Raw genomic sequence first — 21,780 nt, 5'->3', positions numbered from 1 at the left:
ATTGTAAAAGTAGGGATGTTTCTAAAATATGCATTTACTTCAATATCAAAACAGCTACGGTAAAAATAAAAAGACGTGCATCATCCCGGACATAATGCAACACCACATGCGAAATTACACAGAAATGCGACGTACGGAAGAATGCGTTTTGGCTGCGAACATCTTCCAAAAAACTTGGCATCTCTTAACCATGGGCAAAAACATCTGGAACCACTTATAAAAACCACCCCGTATCTGCATGAACTTTTACCCCCCCCCCACTGCTATTCCAAACAACGCGTTTTTCTGGACCATTCCAATTCGCCTCGTAATTGTAGGGGTGCGTCTGCGATATTACATTGACCGCGAAAGCAGCAACGGCAAAAATACACATTCGTGCATCAACACGGGCATGCCCGCAGACGGCGTATAAAATTGCGTGCCGATTACACAAAGAGAACCCAGTGTTTTGACTGCGAACATGAAAAATCAGCCGATTACAACACTCCGTCCGGAGGTCCTGACCTCCTTCACGGAGTAATAAACTGGGGTGTGCCCCCTTCAAACCGTCAAAACACCTGCCACTTTGAAGTCGGACAGGCATCGATACTCTGAAAAAGTCTCTTTACTTAAAGCCAAATACAAAAGTATAAGGAAAACATAATTGTTCTTGATTCAGTTCCTGAGCTAGACGAGGAGGGCAGGTTGGCACTGGTGGAGCTGCGCCCTCCTGAGCCGTGGGAGAGTGACGGCAGGCCCCCGCAGAGGATTGGACCTGGGGAGGTGCAGGTAGGATCAAACTACATGTACTAGTGTCTAACTCCGATACTCAAGACCTGTCCATGTACAAGTACAAGTACAAGTACAAATACATGTATTCATAGGACAATTGGACCTTTCAAATTTAAGTCCTATGCCAAGATGTTTCCACACAACCGCAAATCCATCTGTATTTTTTCTATACTTAAAGGCTACTCTCCAAGCAGATGTTCTGGTGACATATCGCCAGATACAAGCACAGGAAAGGGAATTACACATCAGTATGATTACTCAGTTGACAAAGTGCGTCCAATCTCAATCTCCATTCTCCATGAGTTGATACTGGACGTTCTGTAGTTTTATTGTTAGATATGTTTATTCTTTTGAATTTTTTTTTCAAATGGAAGATCTTTCAGTGTCATACTAGTTGTGCTAATGCAAATCCATGGTTTAGCTCACACATCCTAAGTACTCCCTTTATCGCTGCCTACATTTGCTAATAATTATGAGATTTCGGCGCTATAGCCAATAACTAGGACCGAAGGACCGTGTGTTGAATGACAGATGGCAGATTTAATCTCTGGTGTCTTCACAGGTGACCTTCTTCGCGCATGCATGTATGGAGGTGAAGCTGGGAGACAAGATCATGTTCTTCGACCCATGGCTAACCGGACCCGCCTTCGCCAGGGGATGGTGGCTGCAACACGAACCGCCCGCTGATTGGCTGGAGAGGCTATCACGTGCCGATCTCATTTACATAAGCCACGAACACTCGGATCATCTCAGGTTGGCAAGAAATACATTTGTCAGAAGATTCTACCAGTCATAATTTACCATTATTGCAATATTGGAAGTGGGTCCACGAACAAGAACATGAAGTCCATTGTTTCATTTAGGCTGAACACCAATAACTGGTAATAAGATAATAAGTTCGGAATACGCATCGATATTTTGTGTAATATATATACTAGTATGTTCTAACAAAGATCAATTTGCCACAAGAAACATCTGTAACACAGGCATATGAATTTGCTTTTGTAGCCATCTGCTTTTGGGACGAAAAAAATACTTTCTCCTTTCATGTATAAACTAGCAACATTTATGATGTCTTCTTTTAAACTCACGGTGACCTACTGTTCTCTTCAACATGCATTCCATGGAGTTGTTGGAGACCCGTGTACGGTGATGAGTGGTGTAGGGCCTTTCTCTTGCAAAAGGTTGGGTGAAGGAACATGCACAGTTGTTTGCTACTTCGTTTTCTAACTTAATACCTACCTCCACTGCATGTCAGCCAGTCCTTCGTAATGGATGTGAAGTTCACGCCATTGAGAAACTACATGATTTGACTTTTGTCTTTGAATTAATTCTCCTACTTCCTAATTGCACACAGAAATGTAGAAAGTGAGCATTTGTAAATATCATGTTCTCTGCAGCTACCCTACTCTAGAGCTGCTGTCGAAGAAGAACCCGGACATCCCCATCTACGTGGGAGACACGTCCGTGCCCGTGTTCTGTAGGCTGAAGCAGAGCGGGGTCAAATTAAACTGCATCAACATCTGCAAGTTTGGGGTGTGGCAAGAGGTATTTGTTCATTCGTTATACCTTTGTTACTCTATTTTTTTTATTGCAAAGATTGATCAATAGCGCAAAAGGACTGTAATGTAAAAAGAGAAAAGGTTTGACTACCGTGCTTCAGCAAAGGACAATAAAAAAACAAGAACTGAGAAACCGGCCTGGTTATCTGTTAAATCGCATGGAAGGAATACGTTACTGTCCGAGGTGAAGTCGCAGAACCTCTTAGGGGTGAATGAGCCATACTACAGAAAGTAAGCCTGGCGAACCAGTGCAGCAAGGAGGTAGAGAAGTAAGAAAGTAGGGGTAGGGGTAGGATTAGGAACAGCAGGTTATAATAGAAATACTATGCGGTTACCTGACAAAATATCTAACAAGTCTAAATTTCACAGATCAATGCACACACGCGTTTCATGATCCTGATGGACGGGGTGCATCCTGAGTTTGACACCTGCATCTTGATCGACTACAAGGGTAAGTTAGCAGCTTGTCTCTCTTGTTTTGTTTCATCGAGATCTTTTGCTGCACACGAGAGACTGAAGCTTGAACGAACTTGGTTCAGATGAGGAAACTCGTGTTGAACCTTCTTAAAAAAAGGTAGTAAGGAAACTCCTGATGAATCGTATTAAAAGCGTTGACCCGTGCTACTTTTAGACCGAGGCCTCAGATTGGCCCCGTTGGACCTCTAGACTCAAGAGTCACAAACTTTGGCTCAGTTTCTGGTGCTTTGTCTTTGCCCCTAACTACTCATCTAACACGTTTGTGATTGTTAGCCAATTCACTCTAGTAAGCCAGAAAAGACAGAGACTATATCAGAAGAGTTAAGAAATGATGATCCGAGTGGCCGGCTTGATTTCACCACCCATGGCTGAACGTAGCTACACTACAAGAAGGAAAGGAACCCCTAAAGGCATTACCATAATTTTTCCATCGCCAGGCCACCTGATCCTGAACACCGTGGACTGTGTGTCACCTAACGGCGGACGTCTACCCAAGAACGTGGACATCATGATGAGTGACTTTTCAGGGGGGAATTCTGGATTTCCCGTGACATTCTCAGGCGGAAGATACACGGGTAAGATTAGCTGCCGTTAATGGTGTTCTACATGAAATGGAAGAGAAGTTGGACTTTTATCAAGTATTTTCATTATGTAATACTATAATATAGATAAAGATTTAACTATAACAAAGTTATGGGATTATACAATTTATCAGCTAAGTTTAGCCGTAGTATTATGTCTAACCGTTTATGAGCTCTTCAGATTAAATCATTGCCTGTTTCATCATGGTTTTGTTTTAGAGACATGGAAAGAGAAGTTCATGGAAAAAGACAGGAAGAATCTGCTGTTCCATAAGAAAGAAGTGGTTCGTGAGGTCAACCCCAAAGTCTACTGCCCGTTCGCCGGCTTCTTCCTGGAGGCACATCCAACGGACAAGTACGTGAAACAAAAACAAAACAAACAAACAAACAAACAAACAGAATATCAAACATCGAAAACAGCCGAAGACAGTAGAATTTGAAGTTAAAGACCATTTTGTCTGTCATGCTAAGGTCACATTTCCAAACCGGGGGTGGCCGGACTGTTTTCTTTATAAACGACAAATAGACAATTCAAAAGAACATACGCAAATAATGATTAGTTTTTCAATTATTTTGTCATCTGTTGTCTTTTATATCATACTTTTCGTTCCCGCACACTGGCCGGCTGTTGGGAATTGTGACCTTGGCATCACATCTTTATATCGAAATCGACAACAGCTTAAAATGTCGGCAAGAATAGAAACCAATGAATGTAACAGGGACTATATTCACACGACCTCTTTATCAGGTACATCCTGGACAATAACCCCAAGAACAAACCAGAGCAACTTGCGGCCTTCATCAACAGACACCTGGACTCCGTGATGACGTGGACTCCCAAGCCCGGGTCCACCCTGGACCTGGCGCTGGCTCTTGGTGACCCAGCTGATCGCAGGTACGACGTTTAACTTCTTTCAGTAGCTTCATTAAGATGGTGCAAATGTAATGTTGTATTCATTATTGTAATCTGTATTTACATTGTACATGTAGTGTTGGGAGGACAACATGTAAAGGTGTCAATGCACCTGTTTTGTCCTCCCTTCCACTTGCATACTCGTACTAGTGATAAACTCAAATAAACAAATACTAGTAGGTCATTTGAAAAATACGTTCCATGAACACAACTAGATATTTGTTTTCGACTTGCCAACGGTTCACTTGACTTCACTCTGACGCTGGCAACTTGTCAGCTGCCTACATTAGAGATATTGATTTCCTATATTACTGGACAAATTTAGTCTGAAACTATGGAGGATGGCACTCATGCTACAACCAAGTAGTACTTTAAGGCTCTTTTAACATTCTTTGATATGTATGTAGATCGAAAACTCTCCCAAAATTCAGTCACTTAAATTTCAGCCCGAGGCCTAGCACATACATCAATATACATTTGTGTTAACAAAGATACAAAAGTGCGTTTCTAGAATCACAGTGGTTTTCTTGTTTTGACATTGATCAACCGTCTGTACTAATCAATTACTGTCTTCAGGCTTGCAATAGTGGACCCTCCCCCATGGACTAAGCTGTACAAGGACAGCTGGGAGTTCGACTTCTACATCAACAAGATCAACGAGAGTATAGAGAACGAGATTTTTGCCTACCCAGACTGGATACCGTTCTACTATGAGTGGATAGGGTTCAAAGACTATAACCTCGTACTTCGGGTAAGTTCACATGTGCTATATGCTACAGTTAGCTCATTTCATAAATACATTGACTTGTATTGAATGTGGCTGGAGATTATCTTTAAATCACCTTACCGGAACCACCCAGCAATGATATTTGAAGGTCTTTAAAAGTTTCTCTCCTGAATAACTTGGTCTGGTGGACTTTGTAGATGATAGAGACTGATGACTACTTCAACTCCGTGGAGGGAGGTTACGACTTTCTTGTGGACTTCTTGGATTTGTCCTTCCCTAGCCAGCGTCCTGCCAGGGAACATGCATACCTGGAGGTAACGTCACGATTTCAGAAAACTGTCGTTTTTTCTTCCGGTCTTTTTCCTCTATGACGAGTGAATTAAAGGACGAATGAAAGGGAGTGCAGGGTTCAGCGTATGGAAGGTAGCATAGACATGAGGACATGAGATATATCCTTGATAGACAGGAATAAGTAGGATATGGCATAAACTTCATTTATAGCCTGCCTAAATCGCGCTACGGGCTGCCCGGCCGCCTAACTGGCCCTTTGGAGAGGGAAGGAGGGTCCCAATCAGCGCCTGACAAAGGAACTATGTTGTTGAATGATCAATACTAGTACTTAGTATATAATTTTTAGCATATTGTACCAGCGCAGACCAGCTTCCCTACAATTATGATCTCCATCATGAGACGGGCCTGCTTTTTTTCATCTGCACAGTATACACTTAAGCGTTACGATCGGGTCGGTTTTTTTGTCCATCCAGATCAAGAACAGGATCGGGGTCCACAGACAAACTGTTCTGCAGGGGCTGTTTTGGGACGACCTCTATCTGGGCTTCCAGAACCGCCTGTCACGTGAACCGGACACGTTTCACTTCAAGTAAGGAACTTATTCCAAAATAAAATTCCAATTGTTACCCATAAAGTTCTTTGTGTTCTCTTTGACTTCCTTAGATTTACCCAATATTTATCTTGATTGATGACATGTTGATTTCCATCCGTAGGTTCTGGAATCACGTGCAGATCCTGCTGTCTCTACAGCCGCCAGACTGGGAGGCTTTCCTCAGCAGGCAGAGGAAACTACACGGGAGGAAATATCCCAGAGCAGTGTGGAAACCGCCACACAGCACGAAAACCTCAGGTATGATACAGAGTAACAAGAGCATTATGCTTTTGTGATGATGTTTTCTATATGCGAGTGATTTCGTCATTACATTTTATGAGTAAGAGCCTATTTAGTGTTCACAGTTATACATTTGAGCCTAAGTTGGAATATAGGTTCGGTTGTTTAGAGCTACTAGGGCCACAACAAGTGATTTTTATGGATGACATCAGCGCGCGCATTAATGTGATGTTCCTACTGAATCAAAACCATTTGTACAATGATTGAGTCAAAGTTTTGAATTGTAGGAACCTTGTTTTTTTGGCCCGCCTTGTTTTTATTTCGCCCGCTCGCTCGGCATTAGATTTGGAATCTGCTGAGGATGTCATCCATACAATTTATTTTCTGTGGCCTAACCTGTATTTCTCTATTTCATTATTTAATCGAATGCCGTTTGTTGGTCTTAAGTAACTCGATGAATAGTCCATTTTGATGTCGTCAATGCACAGTAAAGATGATATCATTTGGGTAAGTACCGCTGCGACTGGATCGTATGATGACCCCGAACCGCGTCCAGTATTCTGAGTTTGTTTTTTCTCTCCACAGTCACCCGTCTGCTGGGAGTCCTGGTCCATGCAAGGGTTCTTCTCGTTCCTGCGACCGTGGCTTTCCTGGCAGTATTGGCCTATAAAGTCCTTTAGATTAACTGGCAAAACAAAATATCGCAACAGAGGAGTTTTGAAGGAATCTATTTGAGTCAGATACTCCTGGGGCACATCGTCAAATCTCCAGTGGTCTCTAGTGTGTACTTATTCCTGTTATTCCTGTGACGGTGATAGCTTCTTGTAATCTTGCTGTTAATGTTACTGATTACAAGTTCATAGATGGAAGATAGTTCATAAAATAATTTTAACATGTTATTAAACAGGTTGTCTACCTCGTGATTCTATAGTATCACAATACGTATTTGGAGAAAATGTGTGAAGATATTAGCATGTTGTTGGTTTAACAGGGTCATGGCTACTCAGTGGTGGTGATGTGGAACTAGAAAAGAGCTTAGTTCTACATTAAATAATTAAAACAATTTAAATTTATTGTTCACTGTGTGGACGCCAAAATGTATTAGAGTGACGCTTTAAACGTTGCTAATTGATTTAGAAGGGACACTAAATCATCCAGTTAAGACATTTGCAACCGTCTCATACTAGAATGTGGAAAATGTAGGACTGAATATTGTCATTTACATTCCATGATAGCATACCCGAGACACGTTCTACAACGTAGGTAACGGTTACACGTTACAGATTTCATTTGTGTCTCTCATCTGTAACGTGTAACCGTTACAGATGAGAGACACAAAGGAAATCTGTTCCATGTAAAGCTTTATCGTTGTCTTACGTTTCAGTTCCTAGAGCTACATGCAGGTTTGATGAGTGTCGATGTAGAGTGATGTTTGTAACAAATGTGTTTTCCTCTTCATATGTTGGGTTTATAGGCGAACACCATTACTGGTATAGGTATAATTGAATAATCTTTACTGTATGTTCTTACCCAGGCCTAGAGGATATAAAACATAGTATTTAACATCGAAACGTTACATTCTAACGCTAAGTCACTAAAAGTCTATGTATTACAGAAATACTATATTCTATTTAACATCTACAGTTATAATAGTCACCGTTTCTTATCTCTTTTTGAAACACGTCATCGGGAAACATAAGTAAATATTTTGTTCACTGTACGTTCATTCCTGCTTGACATCACGTATTTGAAGGTATGTCTTGCTTTGTACAATCAAGTAAAAAGTGAGTTTCGTTTTCAACATATAAATTTAATTACATAACACCTTCAGCCATCTTATACTTATACAAGAGCCAGATTAGACCTAAAATGGAATATTGTTATCACATATATCTGGACTGGAGCTGCCCAGAACTCCCTAAACTGCCTCAACCGTGTTCAAAAGCGCTTACAAAATCTTGTTGGGAGTGACTTGTTCGCCACGCTACAACCACTCTCACATAGGCGTAACGTTGCAAGCCTAGTGTTATTTTATCGCTACTTCCTCGGCAAATGCTCCGTGCCGGAACTTCATTCGCTAGTGCCCCCACTTCGAAAATTCTCAACAAAGACACGTCTTGCCACTTCCACCGAAGCAAATCACCCTTTCTTCCTCCATTCACCACCTCTTAGGAGGAAGTTCCATGCTGAAAGCTTCTTTCCAAGAAGCTTTCACTTTGGAATAAGCTACCTCGTGATTGCTTCCCCTATGGCTATGAGTATAACCTTAAACTCTTCAAGTCTAAGGTCAACAAACATCTGTCCACTCTGGCTGTTCTGTAACCCAAAACATTTTAAGTGGCTCCCATGAGCCTTGTTTTGTGGTGACCGATGAAGTAAATAAAAAAAATCGCATGTTCTATCTTTTATCTTTTAATGTGGACAGTGTATTAAACAGTAAATCCTAGTTAAACGTTTACGAAACTTAATAGTTGTTTCAATGGTTCAAACCAGTGTTCAAACGTGTTCCACAATGGCCGGATGCAAAAGCAGTGAAAGAGTGAGCGAGTGAGTCAGTTAATTGACTGCGTGAGTGAAAGTGTGTCACTATATATAGTATATACTAGTAAGTGTCACAAAATCTAACCTCAACCATATAGAGAAAAAATTAACCTCTGCCAACAGAAAGCATATTTGCTCTGTGTAAAATGCCCCATTTCAAGGATGGCGAAAGTAATTTTATGCTTACCTCGGGACCACAGCAGGTAGACCGACGAATCATCAGCCAACACTGTGAAGTTTGGCGGGAATACCATACACTTTAATTTTTATTGAATGAAGACCTTTATTGTACATTTGTGTTCTACAGAACTAAGTACAGAACATGACAGCATGGGTACAGAACATGAACATAAACATATACATTACAAACATATGAACATATAAGAGTGTAAATAAATGTCTAATTTCTATTCTTTTCGGCTTCATCTCGCTTAGTAGTGATTGTATGGATATATGCGGCTGTGAGATTACTTAGAGTAGGTTTATCAAAAGTTAAAAGGAATACAAATTTCTCTTTACTAGTCAAATAACTAAAGTGGGGAAATATACTTAATACATGGCAAAAATATATGAGTCTATCTCTACTATACAAGGGGCAATCTATGGTGAAATGTATTTCATCTTCTATTTGGCCTAAACTACAGAATTGACAGGTTCTTTGTTCTAGAAGTCAACCTGAACACGGCATCGCGCCTCTCAGGTGACAGAAACAATTAGAGTCCTTTGGCAACACATCGTGAGGCTCAAAAACAAAAAAAACATCAGGCATTTTTCTAAAAGATTTTTTACAAAAATTCTGAAAGTTAACTACGATAAAGAATTTAACGATAGAATGCTAACTCTGTACTAGGCCACTAAGGTAGCGTGGGTCTGGCACCCAGTAGTAGGCTTCCACAGGACGCGCCCTGCTGCACCTCGCTGCGCGCAAGGTACTACTGGGAGATACCATTATGATGACGTATACCAAATATGATGATCTCCGAGGAGCACACTGAGATACCTACGCTGGTCGCTAGAGGCTATCTACCTACCTACCTATCTATCTGCGCGAAGTATGCAAGACACGAAATGTATATACATGTATACCAATGATTAAGTCAATGCAACACCCAAGGTAAATGCCAAGATCGTTTGCAATCATACACATATATTTCTCTAGTTTGGGTATAGTTTATCTGTCCTTAATACTCTCTGCGCGTGCTTGCGAGAGTTCTATTTGCCGTCCGGTTCAAAAGAAGGGTTTGTATACTGACTCGGTGTGGGTAGGTGTGTAGTATTTCCACTGTTGCACCGATAATTCGCGAGTTCCACATCACCATCTTTTGGCTGCGTTTCCAACTTGCCATCTTGTCCGTGCGGACTTTTGAAACAATTCTGGTCGTCAGGTGGAGGTTTGTTGTCCACCGAATACTTGCGCTTGTTTCCACAAACATCTTGTCCTACGAAAGTGAGCACCACGGGAAGGATAACTAGCCCATGCAGAGCCCCCAGCAGAATTACTAAGAACATCGTTTTGAAAAACGTGCGGAAGATGTACGAGGGAGCCGTCGACAAGGCTGCCACGCCCAGTATTGTGGACAGGGCACCTTGCAGGATGGGCATGCCTAGACTGTACAGGGCAAACACCGATCTAGCATTACTACTGTCTTCTTTACAGGATACGAAGGCGTAAGTGATGTGAGCCGAAAAGTCGACTGAAAATCCGATACACATGATGATGTTGATCATGGAAATGGCGTCTAGATTGACGTCCCAGAAGGTCATGTACCCGACCACCCCGGTACAGATGGACGCGATGGACAGGGTCACCCAGACGGAACAGACGGGGTGGGGCACGAGGACAAGGGCCACCACGAACATGGTGGCTGTGGCGATACCCAAGTTCTGCAGGGTGTTGGGAACGATGGCGATGTACTGATCATAGAATATAAAGCTAGGGTGGTAAACCGTGGTTCGGAAAAGGCCCTGATCAGCAAGTTCTCTCATCTTGATTACCAAATCCTTCTCACGGACAGAATTTGTAATTTCTTTCGTTTGAACGAGGAAACGAGAGGCGAGAATTTTACTCTTGTTGTCGTTGAACTGGATATCGAGCTCATACCGTTTGAAGCGAGGGTCTGTAAGAAAACGATCTTTAAGGTTTATAATAAATGGCAATTTGCTTGAGGCATTCAGACCTGGGATGATACTTGAGAACTGATCGATGAAATCTAGGTAATCACGTAACCAAGATTCCGATTCGTTTTTCCCTGAGGTAAAGTCCGTTTCCTCAAATCGACTGAGAGCATTGGCAACTTGTTTTTGGACGGTGACATCCCAATATTCTAACTCATCAGTGAAGACGACAGAAATTTTGGCACCATAAGACATATAATGCTGATCATCTTTGTTGTTGTAACTCACAACATAGGAGTCATCAGCAGCAAGGTTACTGAGACGAATGCCCTCTCTTGCCTGTGTACATCCCCATATAGCGCCACCTAAGTACCCGGTAAACACTAACATGACCACAACCTTAACCCATGGTTTGGTAATGAAAGGCCCCAAATAATCTTTTAAAAAGACCATGACAGCGTGGTCGCTACTCAAAAATTCCCCCTTCTCGTTAACTCCCGCCATTGTGTTTCCTGTGCAGAAAACGCGATAGCAACCCGACCTGTCTTCGGCCTCTTTGGGAGTAGCGGCCCGCATACAGGTAGCTGCGTGCCGGTTGCCTTTCTCACGGCGTCCTACATATACCATGCAGGCACCGAAGAAGGTTACTTGGAAGAAGTAATCAAAAAGTACGGCTACCCCAGTATAGATGCAGAAAATGCGGATGGCCGGGAACACTGTGATGGCGCCGATGCCGAAGGCCAGTCCGTCCGTGACGGTTGTTATGGTGATGGAGACCGCAGCCTCCGCGTACGTCTCGCCCATTCGCTCCTCCACGCTACCTCCAGGATGGGTCTTCCTCCAGGCCGCCAGCATGATAAACATGTCGTCCACACCGATGCCTGGAGGGTCACAGAGACAGTTGTTGAGGCACGTGGGTGAAGAGATGAATGATTTGGGAATAGATATCATTTGCATAATCCCCCAAATCCCGCATACAGCAACTATGTAATATAATCCCTTGAATAATCACCTAGATTGTTGGATAGCACTTCGCATATTCAAAGACTGCAATACTTTGTCGTAACCATGTGGGTTATCAAACTAGTAGAAACATCACTCACCTACGATGAGAAACGGCATGGAGGCCACCACGCTGGTGAATTTGACCCCACAGTACAAACACAGCCCCATGGAGGACACCACCGCCATGCCTGCCGACACGACGCCGAGCATGCCCAGCCACGGCTTGGTGCGGACCATGTCCAGCATCATGCAGGAGAGAATGGAGAAGGTGATGAGGACCGTGAAGGTGATGGAGAAACGTGGGATGATGCGGACTGTCAATTTGGCCAGTTCATTCTCAAGGGACTGAGAGGAGCTTCGAGAAACGTCGATAATGTTCGATTCAAAATTGTCCATGTAAGACAAGAAGGCTTTTTCCCATTCTTCGCTCCGTTTGTCATCTTCCGAATCTTCACTGCGTAGGTAGAAGGTCAGTTTGAAGGCGGCAGCGGTGCTGACGTCCTCCGATCCCGACTCGAGAGTTACCCCTCCCAGGGTGGCTCCACTGAAAAGCCGAGTGCCATCAGGTAGATTTGTCCAGGGGTAACCAATCGTCGTGTTTTCATCTTTCCCCAATGTAAAGTTGAGAAGCTGGTACCCACCTACTACACACTGAGATTGCCACAAGGCACACAAGTCCGCAAATGTATATTTAGTCCTAGAAAGGCGTGCTTCTATTCCGGAAATGTTGCGGTAGAGAGTCTGGACCTCGGACAGAACCGCCAAACTCAGAACGTTGTTGTTTTCTTTACTTGTCACAATGACGCTGGCCGATCTACCGAACGTTACAAGCCTGGAAGCCTGAAAATCTCTTGAGTCATTGACCGGGAAGTGCTTTTCAACAAGTGCACGCTCTGTTTTCCCCCGTCCATTTTCAGGTGTATACAATCCTTCTACAGACGAATCTGACTCCATGAAATACATTCCCGCTCCCAGGCCGCACGCAAGCAGTACAGGCAGAACAAGGAAGGGTAGGGGGTGTCTTGCCAGGAAGCCTCCGTACACGGCAAACAGACGACTTATGCGCCTCTCTATACAGGCGTAGGCCATGTTTCAGTGCTCACAGCTCGCTCATATACTCACGTGCTGTCCAGCATTCTCTTGCGGTGAGACGAAGGGAAAATACAGATATCCTCATGAACTGGTTTTTCAGGTGCTGGTGACCTTTGTCCTGGAAATAAAGGGAGCGCATGCGCACTGACTGTGTATTGCATCATTGCTTGAAAAAAAATCCATAACTTCTGTTCCAACTGGAGCCGTTGACAATGTACCCTGTTGGATTAATCAAGGAGGGATGCCGCGTTTCTTCTTTCACTCCTAGAGAGTCTTGATTAGAATTTCAAACACATGTTGAATGAACTACTGGTTGAAAAAAGTCTAATCCTACGAAATCCTTAGATATGGTATTACTTTCATCAGTTTTTCTAGGTGCATCTGTGGATGTTCATATAATTTTGGCATACCTAGAAATTTGTTTGCACTTTGCTGTGACAATCTTACACCCTTAGCACGGTGCTATTAGACCCTCATTCTAGTGGAAGACGAGCACAGCGCTGGATGGTTCACTTCTTGTCTGTAATTCTTCTGCGGTCCTTTCGTCTGGGAATTTCCACCCATTGCATTAGACACCAAGAAGAAAGCTTCAGAAGTGCCACATTCATGCGAAATAGAGCATAGCCGTTGCCGGAATCGGTGAAGGGCCTGTTATGCCATGGTAGATGGAGCTGTTCAACTACCGTGTTTATTAAACCAGTAAAGCTGGCCTACTTTTTGACCTGTCTGGCTGGCAGAACTGGATCGTCTGTTCCTCCGCCATTGAAAACGGGGTTATCGTTTTGGGTGTGTCTGTCTGTGCACGTGTGTCCGGCTGTTGTCAATCCGTCTGTGTTTCTGAATAGATTTGGCTAGCATGACGAAGATCAATGCAGGTTTATTTAGGGCTTGAAAAACAGATTTTTGAAAGTCACTTATCTACATCATCGGTTAAGTTGAAAAATCACCATCCCAATCTATATCGACATTCACGGAGCAAAAATATCGAAAATTGTGACAGAAAACGGCTACTGATTTTGGGCTGATATTTTGGGTACCGCCCAGAAAATAAAGGAGTCATCTTGAAGGAACCCACCGACCCTAGCCTGTTTTGGTCGACCGCTGGCAAGTGACATGAAATTTTTGATCTCATCGATCACATCTGAATTTCAAACCATATAGAAACGCTAGATATTGCACTCTTTTTCTTTCAGTAGAAAGTTTTTAACCAGTCAATCGGGTGAATATTTATTCGTCCCTTCCCCAGAAACATACGGGGGGGGGGGATCCTGGAGACAGCTCTAGTCCTCATGCATTTCATATTTATATTGTTAAACTGTATTTGTAGAAAGTTGTTGGCATTTTCCTGTGACAGTCTTACACCCTTCGTACAGTGCTAGTTCAAGATGAGAATCTCTCCGGATTATTCTCTTCTTGTCGTCTGGAATCCCTTTGTCATCTCCTGTAGGCCTTTCATCTTGAAAGCTCCAATTACTCAAGGCGCAAAGGAAGGTCCAGAAGTACCACATTGATGAGGAATATACAGAGCATAACCGAGTGGGTGCCATGTTCACACGGTGCCGAAAACAGGTGGACGACCTGACGGACACCTATTATGTCATGGTAAATACTCATAGCTATTCACCTGCGTGCTCAAATATTGTTATGGCCCGGCAAATACCTGAACAAATATGCTGCCACACGCTAGGGCAAATGCAACCATTCAGCTGTTGTTTGTGCTTGAATGCTTAGTTCCGATCTCTTTCAACAGTGCTGACAGTAAAGCTGACCTACCTTTTTACCTAGACTGGTAAGGACTAGCTCTGACTGGCAAGAACTGGTTCGTCTGTTCTTCAGCCATTGAATGGGCTATCATTCTGGGTGTGCCTGTATGTACACGTGTGTATGGCTGTTTGTCAATCCGTTTGCGTGTCAAATAGATGAGGTTAGCTTGTCTTATTTGATGGACCGTCATGATATTTTGTATGCCTTAGGGTAGGTCTTCATGGGGAGGACGTTCGGAAAGTCAGTGTCGTTTTTGGGTCTCCTGTGAGCTTTCCTTGTTTTGTCCTACTTCGGACTATAATGTGGTGGTCATCAGGTCTGGGAAAGGGTTTTTTCCGGTTTCCCGGACAACCCTTACTGAGACACCCTCGACCCTAGCCGCTTTAGGTCGAATGCTGGCAAATGGAAGACAAATTTTCATCTGAACGTAAAACCCGAAACCCTCTGCAACGCTATTTTACGCTTTTTCAGAAGCAATTCAGGTTCGGGTAAACATTTTTTTCACTTCCCCTGAAACATACGGGGGTGGTTGGTTGGTTGGTTGGAGACAGCACTGGTCCTCATGCATTTCAGATTTACATTGCTATTAAAACTGTACTTCGCACATTGAACCATCACTCCGGATGATTTTCTTATCGTCTGAATTCCTGCCTTCGCCTTTCATCTTGAAAGCTCCTCCAATTACTGTAGACACAAAGGAAGCTTGAGTGCCACATTAATGCTAAATATATAGAGCATAACCGAGTGGGGTGCCATGTTTGTTTGTTATTTGCACGGTACCGAAAACAGTTAGACACCTGTTATCTCATGGAAAATACTCGTAGCTATTCATACACGTGTCCAATTACCTGTTATAGCCCGGCAAATACCTGAACAAATGTGCCGCCACAATCTAAGGTAAACGCAACCATTGTGCGGAAACCTCCCCCAGGAGTCAGCTGTTGGGTTTTGTGCTTGAATGATTAGTCCTGATCTCCTTTAAGTTTAAACCGTGTTGACGTGGGCACGTATGGGCACGTGCAAAGGATGGACCCGCAGAACTGGCCAAGGAAGGTCATGACAATGCCCGTAGAGGGACGAAACCCGCGTGGCCGTCCAAAAAAGAGATGGGTAGACAGTATTAGGGAAGATGTCAAAAACTTGAAACTGCAGAAGGCCAACCCGCTAGACAGAAGCAGCTGGAGAGCAGCTATTAGACCCAAACGACACCCCACGACGTCCAACCCTTGCATGACGGGGAACAACGGACGCTAAGCCGTGCAGTGAGTGTGAGTGAGTGAGTGACAGTAAAGCTGACCTACTTCTTGACCTACTGTCTGGCTGGCAAGAACTGGTTCATCAGTTCCCGCAACGGGGTCATCGTTTTGGGTGTAAAGGAGTACTAACCTCCAGAAGGGGGTGCTTAGCCTGATCTAGCCTGGGTACCATCCTACTTGTATGCCGGGGCTCCCACACTCGCTTCCGAGCTAAGAAGTACTTCTTAGGGAAGCGAGTATGGGAGCCCCGCTATACAAGTAGGATGGTACCCAGGCTAGGGGGTGCTATATTTCGACAGGCAATTATTTTTGGAAGTGAAAAATGCATATTATTTTACAGTATACAATTAAATGCCCATTTTGCGCGCAAGTCTTAAAACGCATCGAATCCAGGACAAACTCTCCAAATACCCTCAAAACTATCCCAGAATACACCACGCTACCCCATTGGTGTCTATGTGTCACGTAGTAGATGGAGTAGATGACGTAACGGTTAATTTAATATCTATATTAATCAATATAAATCCAACACTGAGGACATTCAAGGTCATCCACCATTCAAGGACACTGTTTACACTGTAAGGACATCTAAGGACACAGTCTAAGGACACAGTAGGAATGTAAGGGTTAATGGGTGGAACACTGAGGTTACACGTATACTCTAGGTTACGTAAGGTAGGACCGTAAAACATAACTAAATATGGTAATAGTCCCTTCTTCTAGGCCACATAACACAGATTTAGGGACAACTTCAAGTTCAGTAATAAGAAGTCCATTCATTAAAAAGAAGTAACCAAGTCCCTTAATTTAGTTCAAGGTAAAACAGAGTTGTCATCAGAGAGATAGATGTTTTCTTGAGTCAGTCTTCTCTTGGAGAGTCTCCGCCTGGCTGTGGCCAGGGGAGTCTTCTCTTGAGCGGAGCGAGAGAGGCTCATACTTTGTGTAACTCCGTTAACTGGGAATAAAACCACACTAACAACTACAACTTTCCGACTAATCTTTTGTGGACGAAGCTCTAAAGACCACCGTACTAGAAGGGAGCATCGCCACATATGCTTTAAACAAAAAGTTACGTTAGTACTTACAGACCTCATTTCGGGGGCGATAAGAAAAATTCGTACCGTTTTGTGTTCTTTGGTATCTTACCAACCATTGTCCTTTTTGGTGTCCTTATCGCCCCTTATTTATGCCGCAAATATTGACGATGAAAAAAAAACGGCGTAATCTAGTTATCCTTTCCATAAGTGGCGTAATCTAATTACCTGTTCAAGTAATACTTACATGCAAATAAGTTAATAAATCAAAACACGCAGGATGAAACTGGCTACCACTGTATTCGACATCCTGATATTATAATATCCAAGCCACAGGTCAAGCAAAGTAAAGCAAGTAATTTCTCAATAATCAGCGTATTAGTGTGCTTGTTTCCTCCCATTTTCGCCGAAAAATGTATATTTTGACCTGAAGTGTATGAGTATTGCGCAAGCCAGAGTTCCTGGATGTATCAATTGTGGTCAGCATGGGGAAAAATGATATTAATATCACTTTACAAACATGCGCCGCGCAAGTCGTACAAGCAAAATTATGTAAAAAGTCGGCTAGTTATGTGTTCATTGCAGCATGATGTATCGGAAAATAGCACTTCCTTCTGGAGGTTAGTACTCCTTTAATAGTATATCCGAGGTTCGGACCTTTCTCAACTCATCACGCCAGGCGTGGCTACAGGAAATATTACCCCGCCATTGAAAACGGGTGTGTGACAGTCTATCTGTGTGTCTGTTTGTTTGTTTGTTTGTCTATCTGTTTGTTTATCTGTATATATGGTGTTAGCATAACGTATGAAGGTCTGGATCATATTTAGTACGTGGGAAGAAGTCTTGGGAAGAAGTTCGGAAGGCCACTGTCGATTTTGGGTCTCCTGGCAACTTTCCTTGTCATGTGATGGTCAGCGGCGATTAATGAAATATGTAAAACACACGTGTCGTTAGCTCGTGCCTTTATTTTCATACACCGATAAGTACATACTGAGTTACATGCACTTGCTAAACAACGCATCCGTGACATTGCCGTAACGGTTACACCTTCACTTCGAGACAATCATCGAACACAACATAACTTGAACAAATAATGAAAAGTTAAAATATCTTACAGTCACAACTTAATGATGCTACAAAATGATGCTCATACAGAACTATTACGATTTATTAAAAAAGCTGACACTTATAACATATAGCACTTTTGCTTAAGATAGTACATAGAACTACGTCAGAATATTTACACGATACAAATACGTTGTCTTATTGGCAAAACATGAAGAAGAAAGTGATATTGGGAAGCAAATCTGTTAGACACACATCTTCTGAGGCACATGAAATAGCGATACCATGGGTGCAGGAATATTGAGATTAGAACAGTTGCATAACATATGGATTAGTCATGACTATGTCTTGACTCTTTACATTTTCGCTGACTTCGTCAGTTGATTTATCTCTCGGAGCCCGTGTACAGGGCAGTTTACTGCAAATTGAAGACAGGCACAATGGAAGCAAAAGGAGAACATGTAGGAAACCAAACAGAATTGTCAGAAATAGAATCTTAAAATAACTTCGAAACAGCATCGTGTCAGAAGTAGAGAGAACGGAGACCGCACATACCGTCGCTACAAAGTGTTGCAGTGACATGGGTCCTGTTATGGACATAGATGTCTGTTTTGTGCCAGCGTTAGGAACACTAACAAACAGAAGCAAGACTCGCAGGGAGTACTCAACCGAGAATGAAACTCCGAGTGAAAATGACATGAAACTGTTAATGTCAAGAGTAACTCCCCAAAGTGTAGAAAAACCGATGATACCTACACAAATCGAAGCACAGGACACGGCCGAAAACAACGCGAATATTGGACTAAGGGTAAGGAGAAAGACAAACCCGACCAAGCTCCCTCCGAGTGCCAGGAAGAATCTACCTGCTTCGGTATATATCTGTGTCAGCATGTCATTGAAGAAAAATGACGGATGGAACACCATGGCGTCCACATTGTATTTTTGTATAATTTTCTGAAACTCATGAGCAGCTGTGGCACTATCACGGAATCTGTACGTTTCTTTAGTCTGAAGGACGAAACGAGAACACGATATTGTGTTATTATCCACCACGACGTCCGAAATATATAGGCTATGCAATTTATCCACCAAAAACTCGGACTTCAAGACAGTCATAAACTCGTCCTGATTGTCAGTTGTGACACCGGCTGAGCGTACAAAGTTGAGAAATTCTGACAGCCAAAACCGCCCCTCGTCGGTCTCATTGATATCATACACATAACCGCTGTGTTCCATGTCGGTCTTCAGGTCGAGTATGCCGTTCAACGACTCATGACGCCAATATTCATTTCCATTCACAGCGATAACAGACACGGGTGGGCCGAACGTACTAAAGAACCTTTCTTCGGATTTGTAAAAGGAAGCTGACACCGATTCGTCGGCGACAACGCTGCGCAAGTTAAAATCTTTCTGTAAATTTAGACAACCCCAGACAGCTACACCGACATATATCAAATAGAAACTGCCAACCAAAACCTTCCCTATAGGCATAGCTAGAAACGTATCAATGCGCTTATGCAAAATTCCTGCGAGACTTCTCTTATCTGCTTGCCATGGTTCTGTATCCTTCACAGAATGTCCTCCGGCACAGAAAATTTTATAAATCAAGGGTTGATCAATTGCTTCGGACCTTGGCAACACTGTCTTGCACACTACATAGGCATGCCTGTTTGCATTTTCTCTTCGCCCATCTAAACCGAACAAAGCTGCAAGAAAAGTGCACTGGCAAAGGAGCACAAAGACAGTAACAAGAGCTGAGAAAAGAAAGAAAGTTCTTAACCCGGGAAAGTCTGTGATGCTGCTGACTCCATACGTGACGGCCAGTACGATCGTAGTGCACGTCATCGGCACCCCGGTCTCCCGGAGGGTCCGCCCCAGGCGCGCCGGTACAGCCGCGGTCTCGTCTGTCCTCCACCACGATGCGGCCAGGTGGAGTCTGTTTGCAGCCTCTAGTGCTGGAAGACACAAAAATGAAGTAAATTATTGTACCACAATGTTCAATTTTATTAGGTTTTATAACATTAACACGATGGCATGGTAAATGTCCACAACAGTAGCCAGAACGATATGGATGACTAAATAAACGGACAAATGACTGACTATGCCTGCCCCAGCAGGCTACATGTACACAGTCTTGAATTTGATCTATTTGGCATACACCAGATGACAACAAAGGAGATAAATACAATGGGACAGCATTTTTCATGATTGAAGTTACAGGAGGGTAAAGGTGTGGCCAATGACACGTTGCAAGAATGAAATCAACACGCTCGTTAACTTATATTCATCTATATTAGCATGAAAGCTCATCTGTATCGGTATATTCGATGATGAAATATGATATTTTTCATTCAACACCAGCAAAAGTAGCAAACCTCGAATTTTCAGTCGCTCTTACGTTGACCATCTTCACGAGTGCCTATGGTCACGTGCTCTGAGTAATTAAATCAACTCTATTCACTCCTATAAAGAAGGTTGACGTAAGAGCGACTGACAATTAGAGGTGAGCTACTTTTGCTTGTGTTGAATAAAAGTATAAAATTTCATCACATATTCATCTGTGTTAGATGCGAGAAAAAATACACTGGATAAAATACATTTTTCTTACCTAATATAGGGAAGGAAATAAGACCAATAGGAGATATGAACTTGAACCGGAACCACAGTAGAAGTCCGAATGTCGACAGGAAAGCCAGTGCCAGGGCAAACAGACTGGCCATTCCGACCAACACTTTGGCTCGAACCCAGTCAGCGCTCAATGATATAGAACATACAATACTGACAAGGGCAAACATCAGTGCAAATCGGCGTACAACGACAGCGCTCGTGTCCATAATGTCTGTTTCAAGTGTTCTGGATGTAAGAGGTACCGCAGTTAAGTTGTCTGTGGAGAGTTTTAACACCTTGCGAGTGAAAGCTTGCTCCCATTCTTCAGCTTTTCCTTCCTCATCTGGCTGGAGATGGTAAGACAGCTGAAAAGCGCTCGCTCGTTTCAGAGTCCTTCCGTCTGGCAGATATTCAATCCCGCCGATCTGATGGCCGAGGAACACGGAAACATTCTCGTGGTAGTTCGCGATTGGGAAAGTAATGTTCATCGTCCCTGCATTCCCATGGCACTGCCGCCTCATCAGGCCGACTAGAGGGGGATACACGCACGTTTTACTTCTCTTCGCACACAGATCCTCGTAGATTAGAGTGCGTTCGCCTACGGTAACAGGCATCGTCACTATAGCTTGGTGTATTGTATGTACGTTTCTTGCAAGTTCACAGTTCAACATGTTGTCGCTCTCCTTTGCAGATACGATGACCTTGGCGAAGTTACCAGCGTTCGTCTGTCTGTCCGGGGAAAAATCGGAATAGTTGGTAGGAAAACAGCTGCGGACGACAGCTTGAGTTTTGCTCGTTCGTCCATTTTCGGGGCTGAACAAATACAGAATGTCCCATTCTGCTTGAATGAACATAAAACCGATCCCCAAAATGCCTGCAACGAGCACAGACCCAATTAGGAAAGGGACGGCCTTACGTGCCACCAGCCTTCCATAGAACTCGTACAGACGTTCGAGGTGATCCTGCGGCGTTTTCATCCTGCAGTTGTATGAAAGAGCCATGACGCCTACATTAAAGCATGTTCTGACCTAAAAACAAACCAACTACCACACAGAGTACGATCACGTGGAAATAGCGAAAGGACACGCGTCCACTCGGGCGGAGATCCACTATTTGGACAAGGGTTGATTACCTGCCTCAGGTTACC

The 21,780-nt window shown here is 43.3% G+C and overlaps 3 protein-coding genes across 5 annotated transcripts in view; 1 reads left to right on the top strand and 2 right to left on the bottom strand.

Moving 5' to 3' along the window:
• LOC109465764 (cytidine monophosphate-N-acetylneuraminic acid hydroxylase-like) overlaps positions 1-8,312 on the top strand; it is a 15,789-nt gene extending 7,477 nt beyond the window's left edge. For all 3 annotated transcript variants that reach the window (XM_019763203.1, XM_019763201.1, XM_019763202.1), the window contains exons 5-16: positions 659-768; positions 1,334-1,524; positions 2,172-2,319; positions 2,703-2,784; positions 3,248-3,385; positions 3,611-3,746; positions 4,140-4,286; positions 4,881-5,055; positions 5,229-5,345; positions 5,796-5,911; positions 6,036-6,172; positions 6,740-8,312. In XM_019763203.1, coding sequence (XP_019618762.1) covers positions 659-768; positions 1,334-1,524; positions 2,172-2,319; positions 2,703-2,784; positions 3,248-3,385; positions 3,611-3,746; positions 4,140-4,286; positions 4,881-5,055; positions 5,229-5,345; positions 5,796-5,911; positions 6,036-6,172; positions 6,740-6,834 — 1,592 coding nt within the window. In that variant the 3' untranslated portion in view covers positions 6,835-8,312. The remainder of the gene's footprint in view (positions 1-658; positions 769-1,333; positions 1,525-2,171; positions 2,320-2,702; positions 2,785-3,247; positions 3,386-3,610; positions 3,747-4,139; positions 4,287-4,880; positions 5,056-5,228; positions 5,346-5,795; positions 5,912-6,035; positions 6,173-6,739) is intronic.
• Positions 8,313-9,272: 960 nt separating this feature from the next.
• LOC109465756 (patched domain-containing protein 3-like) lies at positions 9,273-13,020 on the bottom strand. The gene is made up of 2 exons (XM_019763185.1): positions 11,914-13,020; positions 9,273-11,691 (listed from the first exon to the last, which is right to left on the bottom strand). The coding sequence occupies exons 1-2, from the start codon at positions 12,902-12,904 to the stop codon at positions 9,908-9,910; spliced, it is 2,775 nt and encodes a 924-aa protein (XP_019618744.1). The 5' UTR covers positions 12,905-13,020; the 3' UTR covers positions 9,273-9,907.
• A 4,907-nt stretch (positions 13,021-17,927) lies between these two features.
• LOC109465757 (patched domain-containing protein 3-like) lies at positions 17,928-21,738 on the bottom strand. The gene is made up of 2 exons (XM_019763186.1): positions 20,635-21,738; positions 17,928-19,981 (listed from the first exon to the last, which is right to left on the bottom strand). Exons 1-2 carry the CDS (start codon positions 21,632-21,634, stop codon positions 18,333-18,335), a joined length of 2,649 nt encoding a protein of 882 aa, XP_019618745.1. The 5' UTR covers positions 21,635-21,738; the 3' UTR covers positions 17,928-18,332.
• Positions 21,739-21,780: the final 42 nt, after the last annotated feature.

The sequence above is a fragment of the Branchiostoma belcheri genome, unplaced genomic scaffold, assembly GCF_001625305.1.
Source record: "Branchiostoma belcheri isolate BF01 breed outbred unplaced genomic scaffold, Haploidv18h27 scaffold157, whole genome shotgun sequence".
Taxonomy (NCBI): Eukaryota; Metazoa; Chordata; class Leptocardii; order Amphioxiformes; family Branchiostomatidae; genus Branchiostoma; species Branchiostoma belcheri.
The sequence above is the reverse complement of the archived record's forward strand: the minus strand, read 5'-3'. Positions and strand labels throughout refer to the sequence as shown.